General features: G+C 45.8%; 1 protein-coding gene and 1 pseudogene across 1 annotated transcript; one reads left to right on the forward strand and one right to left on the reverse strand.

Moving 5' to 3' along the window:
- Positions 1-1,090, forward strand: part of LOC119299234 — a 4,835-nt pseudogene extending 3,745 nt beyond the window's left edge.
- A 5,759-nt stretch (positions 1,091-6,849) lies between these two features.
- LOC119299550 (probable protein phosphatase 2C 78) lies at positions 6,850-10,031 on the reverse strand. Its single transcript, XM_037576746.1, has 4 exons — positions 9,444-10,031; positions 8,668-9,035; positions 7,474-7,710; positions 6,850-7,373 (listed from the first exon to the last, which is right to left on the reverse strand). Exons 1-4 carry the CDS (start codon positions 9,727-9,729, stop codon positions 7,113-7,115), a joined length of 1,152 nt encoding a protein of 383 aa, XP_037432643.1. The 5' UTR covers positions 9,730-10,031; the 3' UTR covers positions 6,850-7,112.
- Between the last annotated feature and the right edge of the window lie 4,058 nt (positions 10,032-14,089).

Here is a 14,089-nt window from a genome sequence, read left to right on the forward strand (position 1 = left end):
CGTCTCCCCCGGCACCGGCGCCCGTCGCGACCGCGCCCACATTGCCGCCACCGATGGCCGCGCCGGCTCTCTCGCCCCCAGCGCTCGCCCCCGCGCCGGAACTTTCGACGTCCCCTCCGGCCCTCGCGCCGGCGCCCGTCGTCCTCGCCGCCCCGGCTCCCGCGCCGAGCAAGAAGCCCAAGACCAAGAAGCACGTGTCCCCCGCCGCGTCCCCCATGTCCGCCGCGTCGTCGCCGACCACCGGCCGCGGCCTCGCCCCCGGTCCCGGCCCGTCCGCCGCCGACATGTCGGTACGTATCCCTACACCCATTTACTACCGCACTGCTACACGCTCCACGTACACGCGCTACACGGATCCGTGCCGGCGGATTCCAAACCCAGCGCGCTAAACCGGATTTGATGGCCTCGCCTCGCGCCCGCCTACAGGGCCCCGCGCGTCAGCGAGTGGGCGTCCGGTCAACAAGATCACCCGGACCCACCCTGCACGCATGGGAGAGGGTTGGCACCCACTCGATGCCTCCTGGGCCCAGCGCGATTAATGCCCTCCTGCTCCTGGACACGTGGAGCCATCCAAGTGGTGTCCATTTTCATTACGCCAATATTTTTAGCTTGCTCACTGTCTGACAGCTCCCTGGGCCCGACTTGCAGAGCGACGCGGCGCGAGACCACCACAGGGCCACGGGAGGAGCGGCGCTGCTGATGCTGGTTCTTGTTTCGCTGACGCTGGGCCCGGCGTTGGCCTGAGCAACCTGAGCATGGAGGGTGGGGTCACTCGTCAGGCTGCCCACCGTCCGCTGTTACTACCGCTGCCACTGTTATTACCACTACTGTCACCGTCGGCGCCACTGTTCCAACTACGTACTAGGCCTGCTCCACTAATTTTTGCTTGGACCCTGTGAGCTGCATCTGATCCGCAGCACACCTTTGCTACCTTCCTTCCCATGATATTATTATCTTGTTACCATGCTCTCTAAATCGTCACTAGGTTGATACTGTTGCTTTGCAATGGATACTTTTGATGTGTGCTATATAGTTGTGCCCATGATTATGAGTCAATCTTGAAGCCTGGTTGTTTGCTGTCGTTGTGTAATCTTGTGGCTGAGCGTTTTGCTGGTTTGGAGTGGTTTAGGGATCCACATTTCACCATGTGAAGCCCTCCTTCCTGAATTTATCAGATTGTTTGGATGGTGCTGTTTCATTCTAATCACAGTTTTACTTGTTCCAAGAAAGAGGGTCTTGTGACACGCATTGCCCTGCAAGGTGCTAAATCCAAAATCAAATGTGATCACACGTTTACACTGGGCAATTGTTGTAGTTTGCTGCCTGCTAGATCCCCCAAAACTGTTGATACTTTGTTAGGATCTGCTAGATGAAACAGTAGACCTACTAGGAGTGTATCTGAAACAATGCCCACTATGAAAACACCATCACAATTGTTCATGGATGTACCCTAGGAGACTGAGCAATTTCACCCTTTTGCAATCTCAAATTTGTAAAATCAGATTGCACATAGGATGCAATATGAAACAACCGTTGGGACATGGGATATTGGGATTTCACACAAAAGACTAGTACAATATCAGCAGCACTCTACTCTTCTCGAAAAAGAAAAAGAACAACACTCTACTCAAGCAAGGCCATGATGCAACAAGGAGAAGACACCAATGCCAGCTAAAGAAAAGGAGCAAAAGCTGTGGAAGGCTCTTCTTTTGCGGCAGCTGACAAACAGTAGGCTGCCCATACGGCAATGCTACATTAGTACTAGTAGTGCTCACACAAATCTAAGCAATCTTCTGTTATTTTTGTTAGAATATAGAGTTGTAATCTCAACCTCCTTCCTTCTCTTGTATTCTACCCAAACTCTTTCTGTCATAACCTTGTACGTCAAGCCAGGCTTCGGCCACGCATCAATATAAACTACCACGCGGCTCCCTCGATGGAGTAGGAACGCTTCATATCTTTCATGGTAATCAGAGCCACCTCTTCTCATACATCTAGCCACAATCCAAAACCCTAGAAACCACACATCATCGTCTCCATGGCTTCCTCCGCCGGCGTCTCCCTCAACCTTGGATCGCCGCCGTCTGAGAAGCTCGCAAGAGGTAATTTCATCCTCTGGAAGACGCAGGTCCTCCCAGCCCTGCGAGGCGCGCAGGTGACGGGGCTCCTGGACAACACCGATGCCACTCCACCCAAGATGGTGGAGATCACGAAGGCAGACAAGACCACGACCCTAGAGCCGAATCCCCTATACGGACCCTGGATCGCCAAAGATCAGCAGGTTCTATCATACCTTCTCAATTCCATGTCTCCAGAAATTCTTGCACAAGTTGTTGGGAAAGATTCCACCTTTGAGCTCTGGACGACGGTGACAAATCTCTTCGCCTCACAATCTCAGTCTCGGATTACTAATCTGAGAATCGCCATCACCAATACCAAGAAGGGCTCGATGTCAAGCTCGGCGTATATGGCGAAGATGAAAAGTCTTGGGGATGAATTAGCTGCTGCAGGTCGTCCCGTATCTGATCCGGAGATGGTGGACTATATTCTGGCCGGACTGGACCGCGACTACGACCCCGTGGTGGCGGCGATCGGCGCTGTCAAAAACATCATCACAGCCGACGATCTTTTTGCCCAGATTGCTGCCTTTGATCAAAGGATGGAGATGCTAGGCGACTCATCTTCAGGCGGGTTCTATTCATCCGCTAATGCGGTTCACAGAGGCCGTGGCCAGTCCCGTGGCAGATCTCGCGGGCGTGGAGGAAGAGGCCGTGGCCGTGGTGATCGTGGTGACCGCGGTGACCGACAGTCGTCTTCCTCCAATGGAGGCGGCGGATTCAGAGGCCGTCCTCGACAGCAACAGCAACAGCAGGCTCGTGAGCAACAGCATGACTATCCAGAATGTCAGATATGCTACAGACACCATCCAGGAGGTGCACGAGTTTGCTGGTGGCGTTATGAAGAAAACGACCAGGAAGAAAAGCAAGCACATGCAGCCTCCTATGGCGTGGACACCAACTGGTACGCCGACAGTGCAGCAACAAACCACATCACAGGTGAACTTGACAAGTTGACAATGCGGGAGAAGTACAATGGAGGCGACCAAATTTGCACGGCAAGCGGTTCTGGTATGGATATCACACACATTGGCAGTTCAATTGTTAAAACCCCCGTGAAAAATTTACACTTGACCAATGTCTTGCATGTTCCTCAAACCTCTAAAAATCTTGTTTCCGTTCATCGATTCACTCTTGATAACAATGTTCTTATTGAGTTCTATCCTTATTTTTTCTTGGTTAAGGACTTGAAAACAAGGAGAGTCATTCTTAGAGGACGGTGCGTGGGAGGACTCTACCCACTCATATCATCATCATCATCATCATCATCTTCATGGTCCAATAAACAAGCAAATATTGTCACCAAGCTATCTACATAAAGGTGGCATAGTCGTTTAGGTCATCCATCTTCAGTCATAGTTAGATATGTTCTTAGCAAAAATAAACTCTCTTATGAGCCTAGTAGTGAGTTAGTTTATGATCCGTGTCAACAAGCAAAAAGTCATCAATTATCTTACCCAATTTCTACTAGTGTGTCTACTGCCCCTTTACAACTTATCTTTTCAGATGTATGGGGGCCAGCTCCTATTTCAGTTGGTAGATTTTCCTATTATGTAAGTTTTATTGATGACTATAGTAAATTTACTTGGATTTATCTGTTGAAAAAGCGATCTGATGTATTCCAAGTTTTCCTCAATTTCCAAAATCTTGTTGAACGCAAACTGAACTCTAAAATCATTGCTATGCAAAGTGACTGGGGTGGTGAGTATGAAAAACTAAATTCTTTCTTTCAAAAGCTTGGCATATCACACCATGTATCTTGTCCTCATGCTCACCAACAAAATGGATCCGCTGAAAGAAAGCACCGTCACATAGTTGATATGGGGCTTGCCTTGTTAGCAAATGCTTCCATGCCGCTTAAATTTTGGGATGAAGCATTCTTAACTGCTACATATCTCGTCAACTTGCTTCCAAGTAAAGTTATCAAATTTGAAACACCCATTACACGACTTCTTGGTGTCACACCCAACTATACATCTCTTCGTATTTTTGGTTGTGCCTGTTGGCCCAATCTTAGGCCTTACAACACACGCAAACTCGCTTTCCGCTCAAAACGGTGTGTCTTTTTAGGCTATAGCCCCGTGCATAAAGGGGTTAAGTGCCTTGATGTTCCTACTGGTCGGGTGTATATATCCAGAGATGTTGTATTTGATGAGTCCGTGTTTCCCTTTGCATCCCTTCATCCTAATGCTGGTGCACTTCTCCGCAAAGAAATTCTTCTTCTTCCTTCACATCTTCGGTCTTTTGATCATGGGGGCGACAAAAATTGTACTAACCAATGTGATGATATTCCTGCTGGTACTAGTCTTTCTCTTATGCCTGTGCAGGTCCTTGGAGAAAACGGTGCTCAAAATGACCAAGATCTCGAAAATATGGCTGGTTTTGATCCTATATTTCATGCTGAGGAAGGAGACGAAGCTGGCACAGATGACGAAGAAGATCTGGCGGCGCCTGCCACCCCTGCACGCGCGCAGATCTCGGATCACGCGACCGCATCCGCCTCGGATCAAGCCCCTGATGGCTCCAGTCCTGGATCCAGGGCGGGCCACTCTCGTGCTGCCGCGTCAGCTTCAGGCGGGACCAACAGTGGGGCCGAATCCCCCTCGCCCCGCGCGCCAGCGTCAGACGGGACCAGCGGCGGGACCAGATCCTCTCCGCATCACGCGCGCCTCCAGTCGCGGTCGGGTGGCGGATCCTCTGCGCCAGTGCCTGCAGGAGGGGCAGCCACACCAGAAGCCACAGGATCCCCTGCGCATATGACGACAAATCAGTCCACTGCATCAGCAGATTCTCCTGGATCTTCTGTGGCAAGTATACCAGCGATGCAGCGAGAGGTTTCTTCACGTGTTATGACCCGGCTACAGAAAGGTATACGGAATCCTAAAATTAGGAAAGATGGAACTATACCATATGGAATGTTGTGTATTTCAGGAGAACCAACATCGTTGAAGAATGCACTTGATGATCCTAAATGGAAAAAGGCAATGGATGAGGAGTATTCTGCGCTCATGAGGAATAAGACTTGGCATCTTGTACCAAATCAGAGAGGTAAAAATATTATTGATTGCAAATGGGTGTATAGAATTAAGAAGAAGGCAGATGGCTCCACTGACAGATATAAGGCACGTCTAGTTGCAAAGGGCTTTAAGCAACGTTATGGCATTGACTATGAGGACACCTTTAGTCCCGTTGTGAAAGCTGCAACTATCAGACTTGTGTTAGCCATTGCTGTATCCAGAGGATGGAGTTTAAGGCAGCTAGATGTACAGAATGCGTTTCTGCACGGTGTTCTGGAAGAGGAAGTGTTTATGAGACAACCACCTGGGTATGAGAGTAAGAAATTGCCACAGTATGTCTGCAAGCTTGATAAAGCACTCTATGGTCTAAAGCAAGCACCCAGAGCATGGTATTCCAGATTGAGCTCACAGTTAAAATATCTTGGCTTTGTTGCTTCCAAGGCTGACACATCCTTGTTTATTTATAACAAGGCAGGAGTAGTCATTTTTGTGCTTATATATGTTGATGATATCATAGTTGCAAGTTCTTCACAAAATGCTACTAATGCTCTTTTGCATGATTTGAGCTCAGAGTTTGCCTTGAAGGACCTAGGTGATTTGCATTTCTTCTTGGGTATTGAAGTCAAGAAAACTCAAGATGGTATTGTGTTAAATCAGGAAAAATATATTCTTGAGCTTCTGTCTCGCATGGGGATGAAAAATTGCAAGCCAATGTCTACACCTTTATCCTCCTCAGAAAGTCTCTCAGCATATGAGGGTGAGCCACTTCAAGAGGAGGAGAGTACAAGGTATAGGAGTACTGTGGGAGCACTACAATATTTAACTCTCACACGTCCAGATATCTCATTTGCTGTCAACAAGGTTTGTCAATATCTTCATGCACCTACTTCTGCACATTGGTCAGCTGTCAAGAGGATTGTGAGATATGTGAAACATACTATGGGAATAGGACTTCATTTCAAACGGTCTAATTCTTCTCTTGTGAGTGCATTCTCTGATGCTGACTGGGCAGGATGTAGTGATGACAGAAGATCAACTGGAGGTTTTGCAGTGTTCTTTGGATCTAATCTTATCTTCTGGAGTGCTAGAAAGCAAGCTACTGTGTCACGCTCAAGTACAGAAGCTGAATACAAGTCTTTGGCTAATGCAACTGCTGAGATCATTTGGGTTGAATCACTTCTTGAGGAATTGGGAATCAAGAAGAATCGTATCTCATGTTTATGGTGTGATAATTTGGGAGCAACATATCTGTCTGCAAATCCAGTGTTCCATGCCAGGACAAAGCACATAGAAATTGATTTTCACTTTGTACGAGAAAGGGTTGCGGCAAGGAAACTTGAGATTCGATTTATTCCTTCTAAGGATCAAGTGGCTGACGGTTTTACAAAAGCACTACCAGCAAGACCATTTAAAGAATTCAAGAGTAATCTTAACTTAGGTTAGTTGAGATTAAGGGAGGGTGTTAGAATATAGAGTTGTAATCTCAACCTCCTTCCTTCTCTTGTATTCTACCCAAACTCTTTCTGTCATAACCTTGTACGTCAAGCTAGGCTTCGGCCACGCATCAATATAAACTACCACGCGGCTCCCTCGATGGAGTAGGAACACTTCATATCTTTCAATTTTTTCGCCTGGAATCCTGGACCCACGAATCACAGTGGCGAACAAAGCTTCATGATCAAACAGTTCCTAGCTTGCGATGCATGCAAAGAATCTTGAGAACAATCTTTAGATTTCCCCTTCCTTTTCTCTTTTTTTGGGTATCTAATCTTGCATAACCGATACACAAAGTGCCTCCAAAGGCAATGGAATTCTTGTCTAGAGACATCAGCTTACCTAGAGTGGGTTTGATTATATACTCACAATATATGTACAAAAAGATGTGCTTGGCTCGGTCTAGGTGACTTCAAATTTCATCTGGTTTGTTCCTTTTCCTTTCACTGTCATCTATTATCCCTTCTGAAGACACAACACTAGCTCACAGCACCGTCGGTTCCACGGTTTGGCCTGATGGCGAGAAGATGTCCGCCGGTGCATTGGTGAACCTGAAACTGTCCAGGCTACCGAACTTCGTTTGCGCATCGTGTTTGTGACTATCAAGGTAGAGCACCACAACTGTGATATCGTCATGGAAATGCCGCTTCATCCCTCTTTCGATGTGTTGCATGTCGACGTACCTCATCTCTTTTTTCCTCGCGGCTTCAGAGATCGCCGCTCTCACCAGTCGCCTCGCTATTCCCTGAGCACATGCATATTCCACACAACAACACATCATATTCTGCATAAATGGAACAGCGTATAGGTGTTCCCCGTGACGAGGTTAAATGAGCTTGGCTTACCGCTCTCGGGTTCTTAAAGACGATCTCGACCGCCGCTCTGTCGGTCAACTGCTCCCACAGACCGTCCGATGCAAAAATTACAAAGAGGTCTTGCTGCCCTATCTGGTGTACTTTGATCGATGGCACGGCTGTTATGACGGCCCGCTTCAACGGTACAGGACACACATATTGCTGGAATATAGGGTCTCTGGAAAATTCAGGCTTCTTCAGGTAGGCATCCCCAAATGATCTGGAAACCTGAAAGCATCAAAGAAATAATAATGTCTAGTGTGGCTCATGACTGCCATTGTAAAAGCAGGTTTCTCCTGTTGAACTGCCTTTATAGTTTTAAGGAACATTACAAAGCATGGTGATGATAACTAATGCAGGCAACCGGTGGCATCTTTTCTTAGATCATGTAGTATTCGCCTAGATGAGATCGACTAACTGTAGGCTTTAGAAAAATACAAAAAGGGGACAATGGCTTTAGCATATGGGTTTGCCACACTGCGCAAGCAATTCAAGTTGCTGACTTTTTGGAACAGAAGAATATATTCCTATGGTGGTATTAGATCGAGGAGTGCTTTGCAAAAGAACATTGGAATCTATGTTATGACATCGAGAACAGACGTGTCCAGGTATGACGTATACTGAACATGAAACCAAGGCAACGTCCGATTAGAATTAGACTGTTGCCTTTATCTGAGTAAATAATTTAGGGCATCATGACATAGAGCTAGTACATGGGATATCAGTATGTAACTTTGCTAGAACATTTGATTGCTTATCAATTTCAGGATGGAGTTTAATGTTTCAATCAAGTGAGGTTCATGAAGAGTAGTAAAATCCCACCAAAATCTAAACTGAATGAGGCATGCGCTCATGGACTCGGCGTTCTAGATTTTCTGGAATAACATCAGACTTCACTTGCATTATCTGCAAACACTCTTGAATTACAAGAGACTAGGACCAGGTCACCTATGCTGAGATGTAATTCTGTTTTGCAGTACGCCATTTATCTGTCTTACGGGCATGCTATGATTGTTCCTGACATGTTAATTAACTATTAACAAATTTTGGAGACCACCTTGCCTACTAGATTTTCTAATAGCAGCCAACTGTCACATAATGTTTGTAAAACATGATTGCAAATAGAATGCCATGCACGGATGCACCTGAAAAGGATCCAAACTAACATGATTTGCTGATTCGTACCTGAATGATGCCCTTAATCCGCCAAACGCCCCTGCTGTAGACGACTATGTGCGAATCATCAAGATGCTGCTGAATGACCTCCTTTCTTACCGCCTCGTCAGCAACATTGTGATCATTAGACAGCCTCTCGGCCACTACTCCCCGGCCATTTGGTCCTCTATGACCAAGGACAGCTCTGGAGTCGCCTAAATTGGCGACATAAAGTTTATTATTGGCAATTGCTCCAACAAGGCAGCATGAGCCGACTGAGGCGATCTTTGGCTGTTTGAGCCATGTCCCCTTGACTAGGTGCAAGAACTCCTCTTCTGTAGCATGGAATGCCTTCTTGATTGCGTCTGTCGACATGCCTCCTTGCTCTGATGCAAACTCTACAATGGTTCAGAGCACAAGACTGTCATTTAGTTATCCAAATATGTAAACTCGGTTTAATTAGAGAACATCTTCAGAAAAAATGTGTAAACGACATAACAGCTTGATCAGTAGAGATAACATCATCCATCGTTAATTTGGGGCAATAAAAATGGAACAGAAGAGAATTGGCTACCGAAGCATGCGAAATGAACAATGACAGTAGAATTATAGAAAGAAACCAGCATGACATCTGGTTCAAACTCACTGCTCTGCTTACTTTGAGAAACATGTGTAAAACTAATACTACATCAAGAATCTACTGCTGTAGTTATGTAGTCCATTTCAGCAAATTACATACAGGAAGTCTAAGCTAAATCTAAAAAGAAAAGCGTTCGTAAATGGAGTTTATACAGCGGCGCACTCACTGTGGAGGTTCGGGAAGAGGCGGGAGGCGAGGAAGCGCGAGGCCTCGGGCCCGCCGTGGCCGTCGTACACCCCGACGAAGGTGGACGCCGGCGAGGTCGCCACCTGGCCCTGGTCTTCCAGCCTCTCGTTGGCCTGCGCCACGGCGAAGGAGTACTCCCCGGACGCGTGCGGCTTCAGCTCCGCGTGCCACAGCAACCCGTCCCCTCCCCCGCCGGCCCCGCTGCCGCTACCGCAGCCACCGCGCCCCAGGCACCGCTCCGCCGGCCGCGCCAGCCACCGCAGCATCGTGGGCCTCTCCCCGCCCTCCTCCCCCCTTCCTTGCCCAGACTTCCTCGGCAATATAGTCGCAGCCTCCGAAAATTCTTGCCAAGATCGCAGCTTCCTCCTCCACCGCCACCGAAATTTGATGAAATTTCTCCGCACGGCCGAAGCTTTCACCTCGGCGCCATCCAAAACCGCGCGAAATCGCTCGCTTCTTCCCACCAGACAACAACCCAAAACGACGGATCAGTCCAATCCTTTGCCACCCTGTTTTTCCTCGCTATTGTTAGTGGGGCGCTCCAAAGCGAAGCTTTTCCATCGGTGCTTCTCCTGGCGCGGCAGCTGGCAGTCGGGAGGAATTCCATTAAAAGACAGTGGCGACGGCCCACCGTCGGATTTGGCGCGCAGGGCACGTGTGGACGGCTACGGTTTCCTCCGGATGACCGGACGCTGACTGGTCAATGCGTCCTCATCTGGTGGGGCCCGGCCTGGTGGTGACGGCCATGCGTCGACCAGACAGGTCGTCAGTGGTCAAGTCAGCGAGACCTTAGCCGGGTCTAAATGCCCTCTAAACACGGGGTCGTGTTGTTTGGTGGCCAACTCAAGAGACTTGATCTGTCCATGAATACGACACATTATTATGCGTGCTGTCAGTACTGTATTTTCAAACTTTGACCACCATTACGTGCACGGCATGCAAGAATCATATACAGTACTAACATATTTATCTTACGTTATGTACTGTTTTCCTTTTTTTTGTCATATTAGAAGTGAGAAATATAATTTTCACGAGGGAAATGAGAAATATACTGTTCATTCTAGGGGCGTGTTTGGGTTTTTTTTTGCGCATGAAAGAACCTTCATTACTTAGATCGAGTCACTACACTCCTGTCTACACAGGACATCAATCTCCTCAGGGACACTACCAAGCCAAACTGCAGTTCTGGGCCTGGAACGACCCATCTGCGCTAGCGTATGGCTAGCTTTATTTTGCTCTCTCCTAATCAACGATATTTTATGTTCTCGGATTGCAAGGAGCTGTCGGATGTCACCAACCATTGCCGCTACTGGTGACCGGTTGGTCACCATCTCGCTGATCATGTTGGCCGCTGTCGAGCAATCCGTCTCCACGATGAGTTTCTCCTGACTCCTCTCCAAGGCCAAAGAGATGCCCTCCAGTAGTGCCGCCATCTCCGCTTCCAGGGCGCTCGCACATCTGCTAATGAAACGACAAGACGAGTAAATGACAGTACCCCCTTGGTCTCGGAGGATCATGCCAGCACCGCCTGTGCCGTCTTCTTCCTTCCAAGAGCCATCTACATTTAGCTTGACCCAGCCAGGCGAGGGTTTCAGCCAGCACTCCGGAGGTCGGGTGCATGCATGCATCAATATATGTTGCTTGCTATTCCCTCCATAGTCGCCATAAGCTACTATCTTCTTCTCTTTTATCATGTCATCACCGGGGTGTTGTTGAATATGCATGAGAGTATTGATGTAGCCGGTCAAGAATCTGCAGGATACCTCCACTGGCGGCGCTGGCTTATTATGGTACACCTCGTTGCGCACATACCAGCTCCGCCAGAGTGTCATCACCACCGGTAGCCTCTCCTTCTCAGTGCACCGGTTAAGCAAGTGGAGGAGTCACTCCGGCCCTGTGTTAGCTATTGTCTCCAGCTTGGGCATGCTCCAGTACCGCCTCATCTCCGTCCAAAGTCGCCGTGCCAGGGGGCATCTGCATAGGGCATGGAAGGTGTTCTCGATTTCTATACCACATAAAGCACACATATACTCATTTTGCCATCTTTTACTATCTAAGGTTAGGTGATTAAAAATGACGTCATAGTACGAACTGAGCACAATTGGTTAGATTTCTTATGGTGGAAGCATCCCATCCGTGTTCAAATCATGGATTTGGTACGGTTTTTTCTGAATTTGTTTTATTCATGAATTTTGATGATGTGCATTTAGTGAGAAGAGACGTTTCCGCCGACTACAAGGTGCATGTGCCAACTTCGTCAATCTCAAGATTTGTCAGCTCTCGAAGGTGCTCGTACGGATAGGGTGTACGTGTGTATGTTTATAGATGTGGGTGTGCATACGTGTATGTGAGTGTTTATGTATGTACTGTATTTCTAAAAAGATGACGCTCATAGTTGAGATAATATTGTCACACTTTTTAAAATCAAGTACATATGAACCTAGTAAAAAAATCTTGTCATAAGTGTGGCCACAAAAGGTATAATTCAATCAAACTTGATTATCTCGTGATGGACAAAATGCGACTAAATTAGTATGCCAACCAAACTAAAGGCCATGCATTTGCTAATTGTATATTGTCAAACTTATATTTCTAGACAGATTGGGTATCGTTTAAAGTAAAATAACCACATTACTTTCTAAGGATCCGCCATTAGATTAAGGGTCGTTTGGTTGCCCGCCTTAGCTTGCCATGCCTAAGGTCAAGCATGTCATAGGTCCCTCTACATGCATTTGGTTCTACATGGAGGTTGCCACAGTCTGAAACGGCTTTTGCTGAAGAAAATTTCGCAGCTCTTATTTTTCCTGCCACACTGCTCAAGGTAAAAATCATCACCACCGAAACAACCATTCTCTAGTATTTCACTAGGTGGTGGAGCTAGTTGGGGATCTTTTTCCTTCAGACTAAGCTCACTCTGCCCCTTAAAAAGTAGATCATCGGCTAGTCTACCACTGGGTGAAATACTAAATGTTTGGGGCAAGAGAGGGAAGTAACTGTATTTCATTCAATCTAAGCTCGCCCCTTCCCCCCAAAGAGGCACATCCAAAATTATTCACTAACCTTTTGCAACACTTCTGCTTCGGTACACTTTTGCACAATCGCTCGGGACTGGGCCGGCCCATTAAGCCCTACCACGTTCAGTGTAAATGTCGTAAAAATACTGAGATAAAGAAAGCTCATGAAGATTTGAACTCAAGACCTCCAACTTAAAGGCAAATGATGCTAGCCACTTAACCACCCCAATATATGTGGTACTTCCTAGCGCAAAATATATAAGAAAACACAAAGAGCACTTTGGAAGGAGAGGAACGCTAGGGTCTTTTGGAACGTCTCCGCGCCAACGACGATTATCGTGGAAAAAAAATCATGGATGAGGCGACAATGTGGACGTTGGCGGGTGCCAGAGGGCTGGGTGTAATTTTACATCGCGAGTAGTTGCTTTATCTTCGCCTTTTTTCAGCTATTGTTTGGCTGTGGTCCTCAGACCTTGTTACAACTCTCTCTTATTTAATGAAATGGCAAATATTTTTGCCTCGTTTCAAAAAAAACAAAGAACACTTTTTTAGCCTTAATACATACTCCGTATGAAATATTTTCGGGAAACAAATCCGAAACTTTTATTGCAAAAAATGTGAACAATATTTAAATGCCGAATAGTTTTGAATTTCTAAACGAAATTTTCGCAAACATTTTTAAAAATTTAAATTTTTTTAAACATGAACAATTTCCGAACATCTTTCGAAACATGTTGTGGTTTTATTTTTTTGGTTTTTGTTTTTCTCATTTCCTTCTATTTTTATTTTTCTCTCTTTTTCATATTATTTTCTTTATTAAAATTTGTAAACTATTTCTAAAACATCAACCTTTTTCTTAAATCCATGAACTTTACAAAATCATGAATATTTTCTTAAATTCTCGAACTTTGTTTTCAACTCTGTGATTTTTTTGAATCAATGAACCCTTTTTACTTTTTACAAACATTTGTCAAACCCTGCGATTCTTTTTTTTTCAAATTCGTGGACATTTGTTTTTAAAATTGATGAACTTTTTTAAATTCGTGAACGCTTGGGTTGGCCCAACAGGAACCTGGCGTGAGCGAGGTCGTCGCCTAGTTGAACCAAGGCCTGAGCATAGTTTTTTTTTTCATTTTTCTTTTGTTTTATCATTAATTCATTTTTCTATTTTTTGAAGTTTATTATTATTTTTGAAACTTGTTAAAAAATTGAAATATTTTTGGAATACCAAAAAATATAGTTGTTTTCAAATATTGTTTTACAATTTTGAATAATGTTCTGGAATTTGAAAAAATGTTCCTGTTTTCGTAAAACAAAATCACAAATATAAGAAATTTTTGCGTTTCAAAATTTGATAATTTTTTTAAAAAGTATAGTGTTTGCTATTTGTGTACAACATAAAATTTATGGGCCATTTTACGAAGTCGAAAAACAATGTGATTTCAAACGGTCCCTTCGGGCCCTACCTGAACACGCTGTGTTGTACATGGTCTACTTTTGGACATCTTCAAATGAACCCAACTTTGCAAGCAAGTGGACATGACCATAGTAGGCATACATGCCTGGTTTGAACGAATTTCGACATCGTATGCAAGTGGACATGACCATAGTA

Source organism: Triticum dicoccoides, chromosome 5A (assembly GCF_002162155.2).
Source record: "Triticum dicoccoides isolate Atlit2015 ecotype Zavitan chromosome 5A, WEW_v2.0, whole genome shotgun sequence".
Classification (NCBI taxonomy): domain Eukaryota; kingdom Viridiplantae; phylum Streptophyta; class Magnoliopsida; order Poales; family Poaceae; genus Triticum; species Triticum dicoccoides.

Excerpts from the sequence above, each read along its gene's own strand:
- LOC119299550 (XM_037576746.1), bottom strand. The coding sequence starts at position 9,729 with ATGCTGCGGTGGCTGGCGCGGCCGGCGGAGCGGTGCCTGGGGCGCGGT. Across the intron at positions 9,036-9,443 it reads CCTCTTCCCGAACCTCCACA|AGTTTGCATCAGAGCAAGGA; the intron begins GTGAGTGCGCCG and ends GAACCATTGTAG. Across the intron at positions 7,711-8,667 it reads GGATTAAGGGCATCATTCAG|GTTTCCAGATCATTTGGGGA; the intron begins GTACGAATCAGC and ends TGATGCTTTCAG.